This window comes from Rattus norvegicus, chromosome 8, assembly GCF_036323735.1.
Source record: "Rattus norvegicus strain BN/NHsdMcwi chromosome 8, GRCr8, whole genome shotgun sequence".
NCBI lineage: Eukaryota > Metazoa > Chordata > Mammalia > Rodentia > Muridae > Rattus > Rattus norvegicus.
In genome coordinates this window covers 118306545-118322031 of record NC_086026.1, presented here as the reverse complement: position 1 = coordinate 118322031, position 15487 = coordinate 118306545, and the positions used below count along the sequence as shown (strand labels likewise).

General features: G+C 42.8%; 1 protein-coding gene across 2 annotated transcripts in view; it reads right to left on the bottom strand.

Moving 5' to 3' along the window:
- The window catches only part of Prkar2a (protein kinase cAMP-dependent type II regulatory subunit alpha), a 65725-nt gene that overhangs the window by 15301 nt on the left and 34937 nt on the right, over positions 1-15487 (bottom strand). For both annotated transcript variants that reach the window (XM_039080973.2, NM_019264.2), the window contains 2 exon segments: positions 8993-9099; positions 4250-4403 (listed from right to left, as the gene is read on the bottom strand). In XM_039080973.2, coding sequence (XP_038936901.1) covers positions 4250-4403; positions 8993-9099 — 261 coding nt within the window.

Below are 15487 nucleotides of genomic sequence, written 5' to 3'. Positions count from 1 at the left end.
GGAAAAGGAATGAGTGTCACTTTTGGTCATGCTTACCAGGAAGTGTCCTCTGACTGAGGGCAATGACTCATTTAAGCAGGGATGTAGAACCCAGGGCAGAACTCCATGACAACACTGTTCTCCTTGTCTATCCTCAGCAGGCAGTGCAAAAGTTTTGCCTCTGAATCGTCCTGAAGTCCATTTCTGGACATAAGACAGAAGCTCCAAGAGAGACTGAGCTTGTAAAGTGACCAAATGAAGCCCAGGGGCATCTTCTTCATGGGTCACTGGCCTGATGTCAGGCCAGGACCGAGAGGAGGATCCTTAACTCCAGGCAAGTGGTGACCAGCACCATGGCCACAGAGTCGGTGCTACCATTCTCTGGGCACCTACGTCAGCTGTGCCGGCCCGGACGCAGCTACTTCTCTCGTGTCCACAGCCCTATGTCAAGCCAGAAGGCAGACTATTTCATAGACCATTATATTTTTAAATAATTTCCACTTTAACTTGTTATTTTTACTTTATTATTTCCTTATATTACTTATATGAAGAGTAGATTATGTAATCCTCAAATGTTTGGAGATTTTCACTATTTCCATTATTATGGCTAAAGAATAAATACTGATATTAATTTTTCAAACACACCAGAAGAGGGCATCAGATCCCATTACAGATCATTGTGAGCCACCATGTGGTTACTGGGAATTGAACTCAGGATCTCTGCAAGAGCAGTCAGTGCTCTCAACCTCTAAGCCATCTCTCTAACCCTAATTTCAACTTTTGATTTGTTAAGATTAATTTTACATTCCGGGGTAGGGTCTAATGTAGTGGCCATTTACATTCTTTTTTTTTTTTTTTTTTGGTTCTTTTTTTCGGAGCTGGGGACCGAACCCAGGGCCTTGCGCTTCCTAGGCAAGCGCTCTACCACTGAGCTAAATCCCCAACCCCGCCATTTACATTCTTAAAATGAATATATTCTGCTGTGTCTCTTCTATACATTTCAATTAGATCCTACTGGTCTACCAGGCCAAGCTCTTCCGTATCCTCAGTGATTTCTGCTGAGTCACAGTGCATCATCTGGGACGTGGGTCTGTCTACGTCGAACCCACTTTAAGGGCGTGGCGCCTTCTGGGTAGACCGCGCCTTTCGTTATTGTGCAGTGCTTACTCTGTCCCTGCAATGTTCCTTGTTCTGAAGTCTGATATTAATGTGACTGGCAGCTGCATGATGCATTTGCTTCTGTCCTTCTCCGTGCTTTAGTCATCGTATTTGAGTGAGTTGTTAGACAGCAAATGGTTGGATCATTCATTCTTCTTTCTTTTTTTTTCTTTTTGGTGTAGGGAGGGTTTTGGGGGAAGGTGGACAACAACTTGAGACAGGGTTTCTCTCTGTAGTCCTGGTTGTTCTTGAACTCACTCTGTAGATCAGGCTGTCCTGGAACTCAGAGATCTGCCTGTCTCTGTTTCCCAAGTTCTGGGATTAAAGGCATGCGCCAGCCACCACACCTGGCTGGTTCATTTCTTAAATTGTCTTAGTCTTTTTAAATTAGCATATTTGCTTACCTTTTCTTCTTCTTTTTCCTTTATTTTCTAATTTTATGTGGATGGCTATCCTGCCTACACTTTGGTCTATTCAATCATTGTATACAGAGGCAAGCAGAGGGCATGGGATCCCCTAGAACTTGAGTTTCAGACAGTTGTGAGCTGCCATGTGAGTGCTAGGAATTAAAATCTGGGTCCTTCTGAAGATGTCAGGGCTCTTAACCCACTGAGTCATCTCTCCAGCCCAGTTTTATTCTTTTTTTTTTTTTTTTAAAGATTTATTTATTTATTATATAAGTACACTGTAGCTGTCTTCAGATACACCAGAAGAGGGCATCGGATCTCTTTACAGATGGTTGTGAGCCACCATGTGGTTGCTGGGAATTGAACTCATGACCTCTGGAAGAGCAGTCGGGTGCTCTTAACCACTGAGCCATCTCTCCAGCCCCCAGTTTTATTCTTTAAAAGAGACAAAAGTTGTATTTATTACTATTGTTGGGGAGGGGTGTGTCGAGAGCAAGAGCATCAGTGGAGGTCAGAGGACATCTGTCGTAAGTCAGTTCTCTCCTCTCACTGTGGGTTCTGAGAACTGAACTCAGGGTGCCACACTTGTACAGAGAGTGGTTTTATTTGCTAAGCTGACTCACAGGCTATTTTATTGAGACAGGGTCTTGCTTTGCAGCCCATCCAGCCTGGACTTTACTACGTAGACTAACTGCTCACCATGTTTACCCAGTTCCTCCTTTGTCGTTCCTTTTCGGTTCGTAGTGATCCTGTGACTGTGCCACCATTGGCCTATTTAGATAACATTGATTTTCATATTTGTATTTTCTTTTGTTCCTTGTTTTCTTTCTTTTATTTTTATAACTTTTGTTTCTCCTTTCCCACTTCTTCATAGATTACTTGAAAACTTTCTGGAATTTGGTTTATAAAATCTGACTAAATCTCTATACAATTTCTGGCAGTGTGGGGGAGATGGAGTAACACTGTGTTCCCTAGTTTGACCCTGAAATCCTGGGCTAAACTGATTTTCATGTTTCAAGCTTTCTGAGTAGCAGGGACTGAGAGACACACCACTGCATTCAGCTCGAGACCTATTCAGAGGTTGCTCTAGGCTCAAGTAATACACATGTGATTCACATCAGTGCACAGCAAAACTGGATTTGTTTGAAAGGTTTTACTTCAATCTGGCCTCTCCCCCTTCATAAGATGTAGTTGTCTCAAATACTTTTTCATGTATAACAATCACCTCAGTCAGTGTACAAGCTCTTAACTTAAAAAACGGAAATAAGGCCGCTCGCTGTGTTTATCGACCCCTCTTTGTTGGTCTTTTGGGTTTATAGTGTCTCTAATTTTCCTTCTACTGCTTACCTCCTGAACTAGACTTGGCCATTCCTTTAGGGTCAGTCTCCTTTCAAGTGGGAATGTCCTCATTCTTAAAGGGTCTTTTCAGGAGGCAGACAACTCTGGCTGAGAGAATTCTTTTCTCCAGCACTTACTGTGGGTTCTCTGTATCCATGGTGCAGTGCTTGTCTGCACTCAGGATGCTTCGTGCTATGTACTGGGGCTATCACGTTCTTTATGCTTTTCTTGTTAGGGACTCACTCTTTCTGCTTGTTGTCTCTTTTGAGACAGAGCCTCACCATGCAGCCTTAACTGGCCTGGAATTCACAATGTAAACCAGGCTGACTCTGAACTTAGAGAGATCTACCTGCCTCTGCCTTCTAAGTACTGGGATTAAAGGCGTGTGCCACCCATTCCTGGAGGATTGACTTATTTTTAATCAATATATATTATATATAAAAGTATATTGTGGGTTGGGGATTTAGCTCAGTGGTAGAGCGCTTGCCTAGGAAGCGCAAGGCCCTGAGTTCGGTCCCCAGCTCCGAAAAAAAGAACCAAAAAAAAAAAAAAAAAAAAAAAGTGTATTGTGTGTATATATTTATATCCATATCTATATATTTTTACCAAGTTTAGGAAATTTTGATTCATCTATTATTCTTCCACTAGCCAGAAAGATATTAATTCTATGACATAACTTAATTCTTACAAGGGAAGCAGAGAGATAACTACAGAGGTCCTCATTGTAAAAGTAAAATATGGAATTGTAGTATAAGATATTTTTTGAAAGAAGAGTTACAGATTTTGGATATGTAACATAACGCAGAAACAAGGTAGCCAGGTGGTGATAGTGGACCTTTAATTCTAGTACCTGGGAGGCAGAGATAGGCAAATCTGTGAGTTTGAGGCCAGCCTGGTCTACAAAATGAGTTCTGGGACAGTCAGGGCTACACAAACTAACCCTGTCTTGAAGTACCAAAAACAAACAAGCAAACAAGCAAACAAGTAAATAAACAGAAAAGGAAAGAAATGAGGTAGACTAGATAATACACATAAGACCTACAGTGTTTTACCAGGACGATGCTAAATCCCACTTCCCTGAGCATGGCCATTAGCATTCCTGATGCTCTGTCCACTGGGTATGGCTGCAGACAGGACAAATGGATGGCTGCACACAGGACAAACCACCACTGGCACAGCTAGAGGTGGAGGTGCCACCTAGCACAGGTTTCATGACAGCCACATGACTCTGTAACTTAGAACAAAGGATGTGGTGCTAAGCCACTGAGGAAAATGGGAAATGCATTTACATAAGACCCGTGACATCACATTTTTTGATAACGGGCTACAGAAGATAGTTAACACTATACCACACATTTCTCACTCACCAATCCCCAAAGGGAGCCGTCTGAGGTGGCCACAATGGTAGCAGCTCTCGGGGTATTGTACATCAGGGCTAGTTCTCCAAAACTGCCACGGTTGTCATACTGACCAACAGATCGTGTTTGATTATCTTTTGTTACTAAAATGTCATAGGTTCCCCTAGAAGAATGACAAGAAATAATTCATTTTAAACTTTGGAAAAGTTTAAAACACTGACAGACACATATAAGAAAAAGAGGGCAAGAGGTGGGGACAGAGCTCAGTTGAGAGTATTTGCCTAGTATGCAGGAGGCCCTGGGTTTGAGCCCTGATCTAGATAAACCAGGCATAGTGGTTCATGTCTGTAATTACAGCACTGGGGAGTTGGAAGCAGGAGAATCAGTTCAAGATCATCCTCAGCTACACAGTGAGTTTAAGGTAGGTCTAGGATACGTAACATCCTGTCTGAAAGGGGGAAATAACCAACGTAATTTTGCTAAAACACACAATGATTTTTGCACTTACCATTGTTATTATTTTTTAAATAAATTTTATGTGCATGGATGTTTTGCCTGCATGAATATTTGTGTACCATATACGTGCAGTCTCCAAGGAGGCCAAAAAAGGGCGTCCAAGTTTGTGCAGCTAGAGTCACAGATGGTCATAAGCTGCCACGTATGTACTAGGAATTGAACCTGGGTCCTCTGGAGCTGCAGCCAGTACCCTTAACTGCTGAGCCATCTCTCCAGCCCTGCATTTGACTTTGCATTTTCCAACATTGATAAATTGACTAACTCAATTCACTAACTTTTTTGGAGCATTGCTGTGGATTTTCCCTGAAGACTTTTCCTTCTTTTCTAGTCTGTATGTACTGTCTTCCTTACTTTTGCCTCACTACACTGGCTAGGGCTTCCAGCACAAACAACATTAACTGGAAACGAAGAGCACAGGTGCCCTTTCTTAGGCTCAGCTTTTTTGGGGAGGATGGAGGGAGTATAGGGTCTTTCAGCTTAATCCAGGCTGGCCTTGAACTCCTGATCTTTGGCCTTAGGTCCCTGGGTGTTAACAGAGATAAGCCACTATATCTTGCAATGATGAAGTTTATTACAAAAAGGTGTTAAATCTTATCAAGTATTCTGTGGAAAGCATTGAGTTGACTGTAAAGTTTTTCTTTCATGATTTGTTGAAAACAAAGACTGAACTGATTAAAATAATTAAACAACTTTCCACCTATTATTGCAAATGATTACTCAGAAAATATTCAGAACTACCATTTAGAGAAATGGACGTGTTCCATGCACTAAGAAGCAAACAGACTTTTCAGAATTTCTGTAAGACAACTAACTATATCAACAAGTGACTCAAAGAGATCCTTTGAGGGCTGGGGTGATGGTTCTACTAGCAAAGTGCTTGCATGTCCAACAGTGGTGGTGCACACGTTTAATCCCTGCATTCCAGGAAGCAGAGGCAGATGACTCACTGAGTTCCAGGAAGGCCAGGGCTACACAGAGAAACCCTGTCTTGAAACAATCAATCAATCAATCAATCAATCAATCAATCAATCAAACAAACAAAGCCAGTCATGGTGGCCTGCACTTCGAATCCCAGCCCCAGGATGGCAGACAGATACATAACTAAGCTTGCTGGCTGGCTAGCTTATGCTAATCTGCGAGCCCCAGGCCAAAGAGAGACCTCGCCTCAAATAAGGTGTCGAGCACCAGAGTAACAGCGCCTGAGGTGTCTTCACATCTGATCACGGGTGCAGCAACACTAACACTATCTGCAATCACAATCACACATGAACACACGTGCACACACGTAAGTCCTGCTGAAATCATTCAAAAGAGATAAAGAAACTGAAAAAACTTATTGCAGGGCTACTCACCAGACAATATAAAAGTTTAATAAAAGTTGTTCTGGGGCTGGAGAGATGGCTCAGAGGTTAAAAGCACTAGCTGCTCTCTCGAGAACCGGAGTTGACTTCCCAGGACACATTTGGTAACTCATAACTATGTGTAACTCCAGTCCCAGGGGATCCAATCCCGTCTTGCTTTAGTGGGCACCAGGTACACCTGAGGTGCACAGACATACTTGCAGGCAAAACACCCATACATATAAAAAAATTTTAAGAAAAAAATACCTTCAACTATAATAACTATAATAATTTATAATAATATATATAAATAATAAAATACAATACAAATATAATTTACTTATAATAAATAATTAGCTAGTAGTACCAAGGATACAAAAGTTAACCAGGAAGTTGTAAAATTTTTCATTCAAAATTTTGAACAGGGGTCAGAGAGATGGCTCAGTGGCTGTGAGCACTGGCTGCTCTTCCAGAGGACTCAGGTTCAATTCCCAGCACCCGCATGGTGGGTCATAATCTCTATAACTCCAGTCCCAGGGGAGTCAGTGCTATCTTCTGGTCTCTGTGGGCAAAACGTCCATACACATAAAGTTTTTAAAACTTAAAAAGCCAGGATGGTGGTACACATCTTTAATCCTATGAGACAGGGATAGGCAGGCTCTGTAAATTTGATGCCAGCTTGACCTACATAGAGAGTTCCAGGACAGCCAGGGCTACAAAAAACAAAACAAAACAAAAACCTGTCTGAAAATAAAAGCAAATGGTAGCAGGCTGCAGAGATCACTTAGCAGTTAAGAACACTTGCTCTTCCTGAAGAAGACCCAAGTTAGGTTCCCAGCACTCATGCCAGGCTCACAACCACCTGTAACTTCAGTGCCCAGGCATCCACTGCCTTCTTCTGGCCTTGACCAACTCCTGCACATATGTGCCATGCATGCACCCATGCACCCATGCACTCAGACACCCAGACATACACATAAACTAAAACTCCCTTTCTTTTAAAGATTTATTTATTATATAGACTGTAGCTGTCTTCACACACACCAGAAGAGGGCATCAGAGCTCATTATAGATGGTTGTGAGCCACCATGTGGTTGCTGGGATTTGAACTCAGGACCTCTGGAAGAGCAGTCAGTGCTCTTAACAGCTGAGCCATCTCTCCAGCCCTAAAACTCCCTTTCAACAGGTGCCAGTGAGACGCCTCTCTGGTAAGGGTTCTGCTGCCAAGTCTAACAACCAAGTGTTTCAGTCTCTGAGACCCACATGGTAGAAGGAGAACCTTGATCCCAGCAAGTTGTCCTAATGTCTGTACACGCACACACGGGGTGTGTTTGTGTGTGTGTGTGTGTGTGTCTGTGTGTGTGTGTCTGTGTGTCCTGATGTCTGTACATGCACACACTAAACTTTTAACAAGCAAAGGTATGATAAGCTAAATTTGCAACAGTTACTTGATGACAACTAATAAAAGAACCCCAAAACTCAGGGAAGTAATTAGAAAATTCTAAACAAGGCATACATCTTGGCCGCAGATGTATAAAAATGATTCTCATTTAAAAATTGTTAAAGAGAATTCCCTGGTTTTCAGAAAACACAGGTGACAGTGGAGGTAAAATACAGGTACACTGTATCTTACCTCACTGTGTTGTTCTGAGACATGGTCTCAGGTGGCTCAGGCTGGATTTGAAATTGCTATGTATCTGAGGATGACCTCGAGCTCCTGAACTTCCTGCTTCCACATCCCTGCTGTTGTGATCACAGGTGTAGACGACCATGCTTAGCTTTCTGGAACTTATTCTGAACAAATTGATATGCTAAATATAGCGGATCATTAACCTGTAGGGCCGGGCTTATAAGAATTTTCTATACTATTTGTTCTAGGCTTTGTTTTGTTTTAGACTTTTTTTTTTTTTTTTTTTTTTGGTTCTTTTTTTCGGAGCTGGGGACCGAACCCAGGGCCTTGTGCTTCCTAGGCAAGCGCTCTACCACTGAGCTAAGTCCCCAGCCCCTTGTTTTAGACTTTGAAGTTACTTTGAAAGGAAAAAGGGTTTGGAGAGCTGGCTCAATGGTTAGAAGCATAGACTGATTTTCTAGAGTTCTGACTCCAGTGCCCTGATGGGCAATGCGCGAGTCTTTAACTCCAGCTTCAAGGGATCTAATGCCCTCTGCTGGCTTCTGTGGGCACTCCATGTACCACCTTCACCCCCCACTCCCACCCCATCACACGTAAGTAAAAATAATAACCTTTTAAAAACACATATGCATATATTGATTCATGTAAATATGCATACATATAAATAAAGATAAGTCTTTCTAACATGAGAGAATAATATATGGTAACATTTTATTACCTTAGACTCTGATGAGACTCCTTTTTTAGGACTGAGAAGGATTCGGAAGGAAGCCCTATTCTTTCTCAGGAGAATACATTCAGCTCAAAACACTAAGATGCAGGTAAATTAGGGAGCTAAACCGCAATATTTCATTCTCTCCAATATGGTTTATACTTGGTACAGAGTCAGAGAATATTGAGAGTATGGGGATTCAGGGAGTATATTACTTTTAGAATCAAAGCCCCCCATGACAATAGAGAATCACAGATGTGTCTCAGGGAATCAATTCAATTGAACATTGGAAATGACATGTTTACGAAACACACCGTGCCATTCTCTGTCTAACTGTAAGTGGTCTCTCCCCAAATAGGGGTTTTTACTCAGGTCTCTCAGGGCAGCAGTAGATAGAGAGGCAGCTATGAGCCCTCGAAAAGCTTTGGGAAACTTATTCACCTGGCTCTGGAGCCCTCTGGGCTGAACGCAGTATCGGAAAAGAAAAGGCGTTTGTCAGGAATTATGAATCCCCGGAGGTGTGGCCAGACATTTACAGAGCATCTCCTACCCACCTTTCTATGACATAAAAGTTGTCTCCATCATCTCCTTGGTCAATGACATGCTCGTCAGTTTTGACTATCTTTTCAAACATGGCGTCCAGAACTTGAGAAAGCTGTTCCTAAGGTACACAAGAATAGAACAGATGGCTTTTACCTTTGCTGAGAAAACAGGACGGTCAACCTGGCATGGTGGTACACACCCTTAATCCCAACAAAACACCACAAAGGTCGTATTTATCCCAGTGTATGTGATTACATAGTAAGAGTCTATACTAGACCACCACCAAGGTTAAAGCAGATACCGGAGAGCTAAGATCTGCCAGCCTTTGCCTCCCGAGTGCTGGAATTAAGGCATGTGCCACCACGCCCACTGGGCTTGGAATTTTTGATGGCCCTGTCAGTTTCTTGAGTCTGGCCTGCCAATTCTTTTAAGGCAATATTGTCTTGAAAAGCTTCCTAATTCACCTGACAGAGAATCAATATCCAAAATATACACAGAACTCCAAACAAACAAACATGAGGACTGAGGGTGCAGCTAAGGCACAGATCATTTGCATGCAGAGACCCTGTGTTCAATTCCCCATCATTTTAAGAAAGAAAAATTAAAAAAACTTCCTAGAAGCCCAAAATGTTAAAAAATGAAGAAAGAGTAGTCAGGTTGAAACAAAGAAGGGCCAAAGATCTGAAGAGACATTTATTAAAAGAAAGACCAGGCCAGCAAACACTTTTAATCCCAGCACTCAGGAGGCAGAGGCAGGTAGAGGTCTGAGTCTGAGGCTGGGAATGTGGCCCAGCTGGTAGAGTGTTTTGCTTCACATTCAAGAAGCCCCATGTTTGGGGTTGGGGATTTAGCTCAGCGGTTGAGCGCTTGCCTAGCAAGTGCAAGGCCCTGGGTCGGTCCCCAGCTCCGAAAAAAAGAAAAAAAGAAAAAAAAAAAAAAGAAGAAGCCCTGTGTTTGACTCCAAGTGCTGTAATAAATAAATAAATAAACACTTTAATTCCAGAACTGGGGAATACAAACAGAAAGATCAGAAGTTCAAGGTTATCCTAGGCAGAATTCAAGGCCGAACTAAGATCTATATATAGGATCTTCTTTAAAAAAGAAATGAGGGGCTGGAGAGATGGCTCAGCAGTTAAGAGCACCCGACTGCTCTTCCAGAGGTCATGAGTTCAGTTCCCAGCAACCACATGGTGGCTCACAACCATCTGTAAAGAGACCTGATGCCCTCTTCTGGTGTATCTGAAGACAGCTACAGTGTACTTATATATAATAAATAAATAAATCTTTAAAAAAGAAATGAAACAGGGGAGGGGCTCTAGATCAACATCCTTAGTCATCAGGAAAGTGCAAATCAAAACTATATTGAGATTTCATGCCACCCTAAATTGAACGGGTATTATAAGAAAAGTTAGCAATGCTGGTGAGGAAGTGAAGAAGAGGGAACGTGTATCCTGGAAGCAGATGTGAGTTAGTAGAGCCACTGTGGAGAACAGTATGTGAGCCACTCAAAAGCCTAAGAATAGAGCTGCACAGGACCCAGCTATACCACTGTGGAGAACAGTATGTGAGCCACTCAAAAGCCTAAGAATAGAGCTGCGCAGGACCCAGCTATACCACTGTGGAGAACAGTATGTGAGCCACTCAAAAGCCTAAGAATAGAGCTGCACAGGACCCAGCTATACCACTGTGGAGAACAGTATGTGAGCCACTCAAAAGCCTAAGAATAGAGCTGCACAGGACCCAGCTATACCACTGTGGAGAACAGTATGTGAGCCACTCAAAAGCCTAAGAATAGAGCTGCGCAGGACCCAGCTATACCACTGTGGAGAACAGTATGTGAGCCACTCAAAAGCCTAAGAATAGAGCTGCACAGGACCCAGCTATACCACTGTGGAGAACAGTATGTGAGCCACTCAAAAGCCTAAGAATAGAGCTGCGCAGGACCCAGCTATACCACTGTGGAGAACAGTATGTGAGCCACTCAAAAGCCTAAGAATAGAGCTGCGCAGGACCCAGCTATACCACTGTGGAGAACAGTATGTGAGCCACTCAAAAGCCTAAGAATAGAGCTGCGCAGGACCCAGCTATACCACTGTCGGATACTCATCAGAAGGAAGTGAAGTCAGCAGACAAAATACATATTCATATTTTATGTTACTATTCATAAGAGCCAAAATATGAACCTATATGCCGGTCAGCATGTGAGTAGGTAGAGAAAAGGCGGCATCTACACAGTGAGGCGAATGGAGGTGTGGGTGGAACTGGGCAGGGTCATGCTCACTGAAGTAAAACAAACACAGAAGGACAAGCAGTGCATGTTTTCTCTTAAGTGTGAAAACTGAACAACAGAAAGATAGCCTGGAAACGAAGAAGGAATGTGGACTACTAGGAAGGAAAGGAGAATGGGAGAATGGTTGGAAGAGACATTTACATATATGGAAATGTTGCAATGAGTCATTAATTTTGATAATTAACGTGATAATAACCATTATTTTAAAAATAAAGTGTTTTCCAACAATGTAAAGGGAAACTGGCTGTCTAAGTCATCGTTCCAATTTCCCTTGTTGCACCTACACAACTGTCTTCTACCTGGATGGTGCCATTATATTGTATTTAAAACGTGTGCTGTCACTTTCCGAATGTGTGGACATAAGTATGAACAGGCGTAGTGAATCCAGAGAGCAGATTGTTGGGGAATGGTTCCAATGCTTTGAATTAAACCAGTCCCCAAACTTGGGAAGCTGCATGTCCAAATGCTGAAGGTCCTTGTCCCCAATTGGTTTTAATTAATCAATGAATAAAGAGCCAATAGCTAATGGTTGGACAGGTGGACTGAGGCAGGAACTTTAGATGTGCAAGGGCTAGGAACTAGGAGAAAGAAGACAGAGAACCGCCATGACTCAGGGGAGAAGGATGGGATGTAAGAGCTACAGGGGGGTTGGGGATTTAGCTCAGTGGTAGAGCGCTTGCCTAGGAAGCACAAGGCCCTGGGTTCGATCCCCAGCTCCGGGGGTGGGGGGGTGGGGGGGTGGAAGAACAGAACAAAAGAGCTACAGGACAGAAAGCCAACCAGTCATGTAAGAATTCAGGAAGTTGGGGTTGGGGATTTAGTTCAGTGGTAGAGCGCTTGCCTAGGAAGCACAAGGCCCTGGGTTCGATCCCCAGCTCCCAAAAAAAAAAAAAAAAAAAAAAAAAAAAAAAAAAAGAATTCAGGAAGTGGGGGTTGGGGATTTAGCTCAGTGGTAGAGCGCTTGCCTAGGAAGCGCAAGGCCCTGGGTTTGGTCCCCAGCTCTGAAAAAAAGAACCAAAAAAAAAAAAAAAAGAAAGAAAAAAAGAATTCAGGAAGTGGCCACTGCCCACTTCCCTGATAGGGCCTGGGGCAGCAGGGAAAGGCTTAGGAGCCTCAGGAGCACTGGAGGAGAGCATTTGCTAGCATGGGAAAGTGGGACAGTTTAGGAGTGCCCAGCCTTTGAGCCAATCACAACACGTCAAAAATTAACTGGTGTGCATGCGTGCACCTTTTCATTCATGAATCCAGATGCTCCTGGGTGGGTACACACTTGCTACCTGCTGGGAGTCAAAGCCATGTAGACAATTACTGATACAGCAGAAGGCCTCAGAGGTTAACCTGTAGAGTGGTACCTTTACCTGTGAGTAGGCAGGCACAGCTAACTTCTTCTAAAAAAAATTTAATTTCTACCTCATCAATTTTTATGACTAAGGAGGCAAATGTAAGGACAGCATTTTGCTACAGTGTTGCTTGGTAAATGGTATCTAAAGGACAGAAAATATATGCATATTTCACTTATGCGTGACATATATAATTACGTACTTACCAACACTATGTGTCATTACCAGAAAGCAAGTATATGAATAAATGTAATAAAAAGCAAACAATACTACTAAATTCTGATCAAACGCTGGTCTCGGCCTCAAGTTGGAGTCCTACCCGTAGCCAAGAAGATAAACGAGTGGCAGGGAGCACAGAAAATATCAGCTTTACACTGATGTTAAAAACAGGGACAACAGATGTTCAAGGTCAGGGCTGGAGAGATGTTTCAGTGGTTGTTAAGAGCACTGGCTACTCTTCTGAAGGAACTGAGTTCAACTCCCAGCAAGCACATGCACATGGCAACTCACAACTGTCTGGTGCTGTTTACTGGTGTGCAGACGTACATGCAGACAATGTATCCGTGTGTGTGTGTGTGTGTGTGTGTGTGTGTGTGTGTGTATAAAACATAAATAAATCTGAAAAAAGTTCAAGGTCATCTTTGGCTATTTAATGGGTTCAAGGGCAGCCTGGGCTACATGACACCATATCTCAAAAAAGGGGGCTAAGGGCAGGAGAAATGGCTCATTTAACCTGAGTTTGATTCCCAAAACTCCATGTTTAAAAAAGCACACAGCATCAAAAGAATTACCCCTGAGGCTGACCTCTAGCTTCTACACGCACATGCACCCCTCCAACAATATACCCCTTCACATACATACGCACAACAGCTTAGTCACAGAACACATATCTCTGGTATGTGAAGTCCTAAGTTCAATTCTCAGGACCAGAATGCAAAAAAGAAAAGAATACTAGCTTTAACTTAAGAATGAAATGACGCTATTTCTGTGAAATTCCATGCAGAGAGACTGTGTTTCCTCAAATAAAATGTGAAAAGGCATCTTTAATTCCAAAGCCCCATCCATACAAGCTAAAAAAGGAACGCTTACTACTGTGTGCCATCCACGCTGATGTAAAACATGGACCGACATTCCCTGAAATCTTCTAGTTAAATGCTGCCAAGAAAAAGAAAAGATAAAAGGGGGAAAAGATACTGGCAATACATTCAAAACTTCTTGTATAATCCAGACTAAGCAACGTCTCAGGGCAGATCTGAGGAAGGCTCTTGTTCTGAGCCTTCTCTGGTAACTCTCTAGAGACTGTCATGAGGTATCAGGGATCTACACTAGAGTATCCACACTAGAGGAAACAAAACTGAAATGATCACGATCAAATACAATATGTGCATCGACTAAGAACAAAGAACCACAAACTAAGAATACATGTTGGGGGGACTGGAGAGATGGTTCAGTGATTAAGACTGCTCTTCCAGAGGTCCTGAGTTCAATTCCCAGCAACCACATGGTGGCTCACAACCATCTGTAATGGGATCTGATGCCCTCTGGTAGTGTGTCTGAAGACAGTGACAGTGTACTCACATGAAATAAATAAATCTTTAAAAAAAATATGAATAGGTTTCAACTTTAAAAAAAATGCATGGGGCTGGAGAGATGGCTCAGCGGTTAAGAGCACCCGACTGCTCTTCCAGAGGTCATGAGTTCAATTCCCAGCAACCACATGGTGGCTCACAACCATCTGTAAAGAGATCTGATGCCCTCTTCTGGTGTATCTGAAGACAGCTACAGTGTACTTATATATAATAAATAAATAAATCTTTAAAAAAAATGCATGTTGTGCCAGGCAGTTGTGGTGCACGCCTTTAATCCCAGCACTTGGGAGGCAGAGGCAGTCGGATCCCTGGGAGTTGGAAGTCACCTGGTCTACAGGTGAGCCCGGGGCAGCCAGCGCTATATATACCTTTATTCTTGGAAAATATTTTCCAGAGCATCTTGTGATGAAAAGTCATGAAGTCTTACACATAGATAAACAGCTCAGAACAAAAGACATCCTTCTTTCTCCTCTGTCACAAACTTCTATGAGGAAAAGAGTAACCGATGAACCTGTTAACTAGTCACGGGGCTGAGGAGTACTGGGAATGCAAACAGGACTTAAGTACAAATCCCTGATAACTACGTAAAAAGCTGACACAGCTTGTAATCCCAGAAAACATGAAGGTAAAAGATAAATTCAGGGGTTGGGGATTTAGCTCAGTGGTAGAGCGCTTGCCTAGGAAGCGCAAGGCCCTGGGTTCAGTCCCCAGCTCCGGGAAAAAAAAAAAAAAAAAAAAAAAAAAGATAAATTCAGAAGAATTTCTAGGGCTTTAGTTTCAGGCTCATAAAAGACCCTGTATTAAAGTTCTAAGGCTGAGAATGACAGAACAGGACACGCAGCCTCCTCTTCTGACCTCTGCAAGCACCTGGGTGTGCATACCTAGATATACACATACATATACTGCATGCATACATCACGCACACACATTGTTTTAAAGGCATTTAAAGGTGTTCACGGAACTATTCTTTTGACTTTATTGTAAATCTGAATTTTATAAAACTTGTATGCCCATTTGTATTTGGGAATGCGTTGTATTTGTGTGTACATGTATGTGGGGCCCAGAGATGGATACGAGTGTCTTCCCTTGACTGTTCCCTACTTTATCTTTTGGGTCAGGGTCTCTCACTGAACCCAGAGCCCACTGACAGGCTAGACTGGGAAGCCAGTGAACTTTAAGAATCTGAAGGTCGGGGCTGGGGATTTAGCTCAGTGGTAGAGCGCTTACCTAGGAAGCGCAAGGCCCTGGGTTCGGTCCCCAGCTCCGAAAAAAAAGAACCAAAAAAAA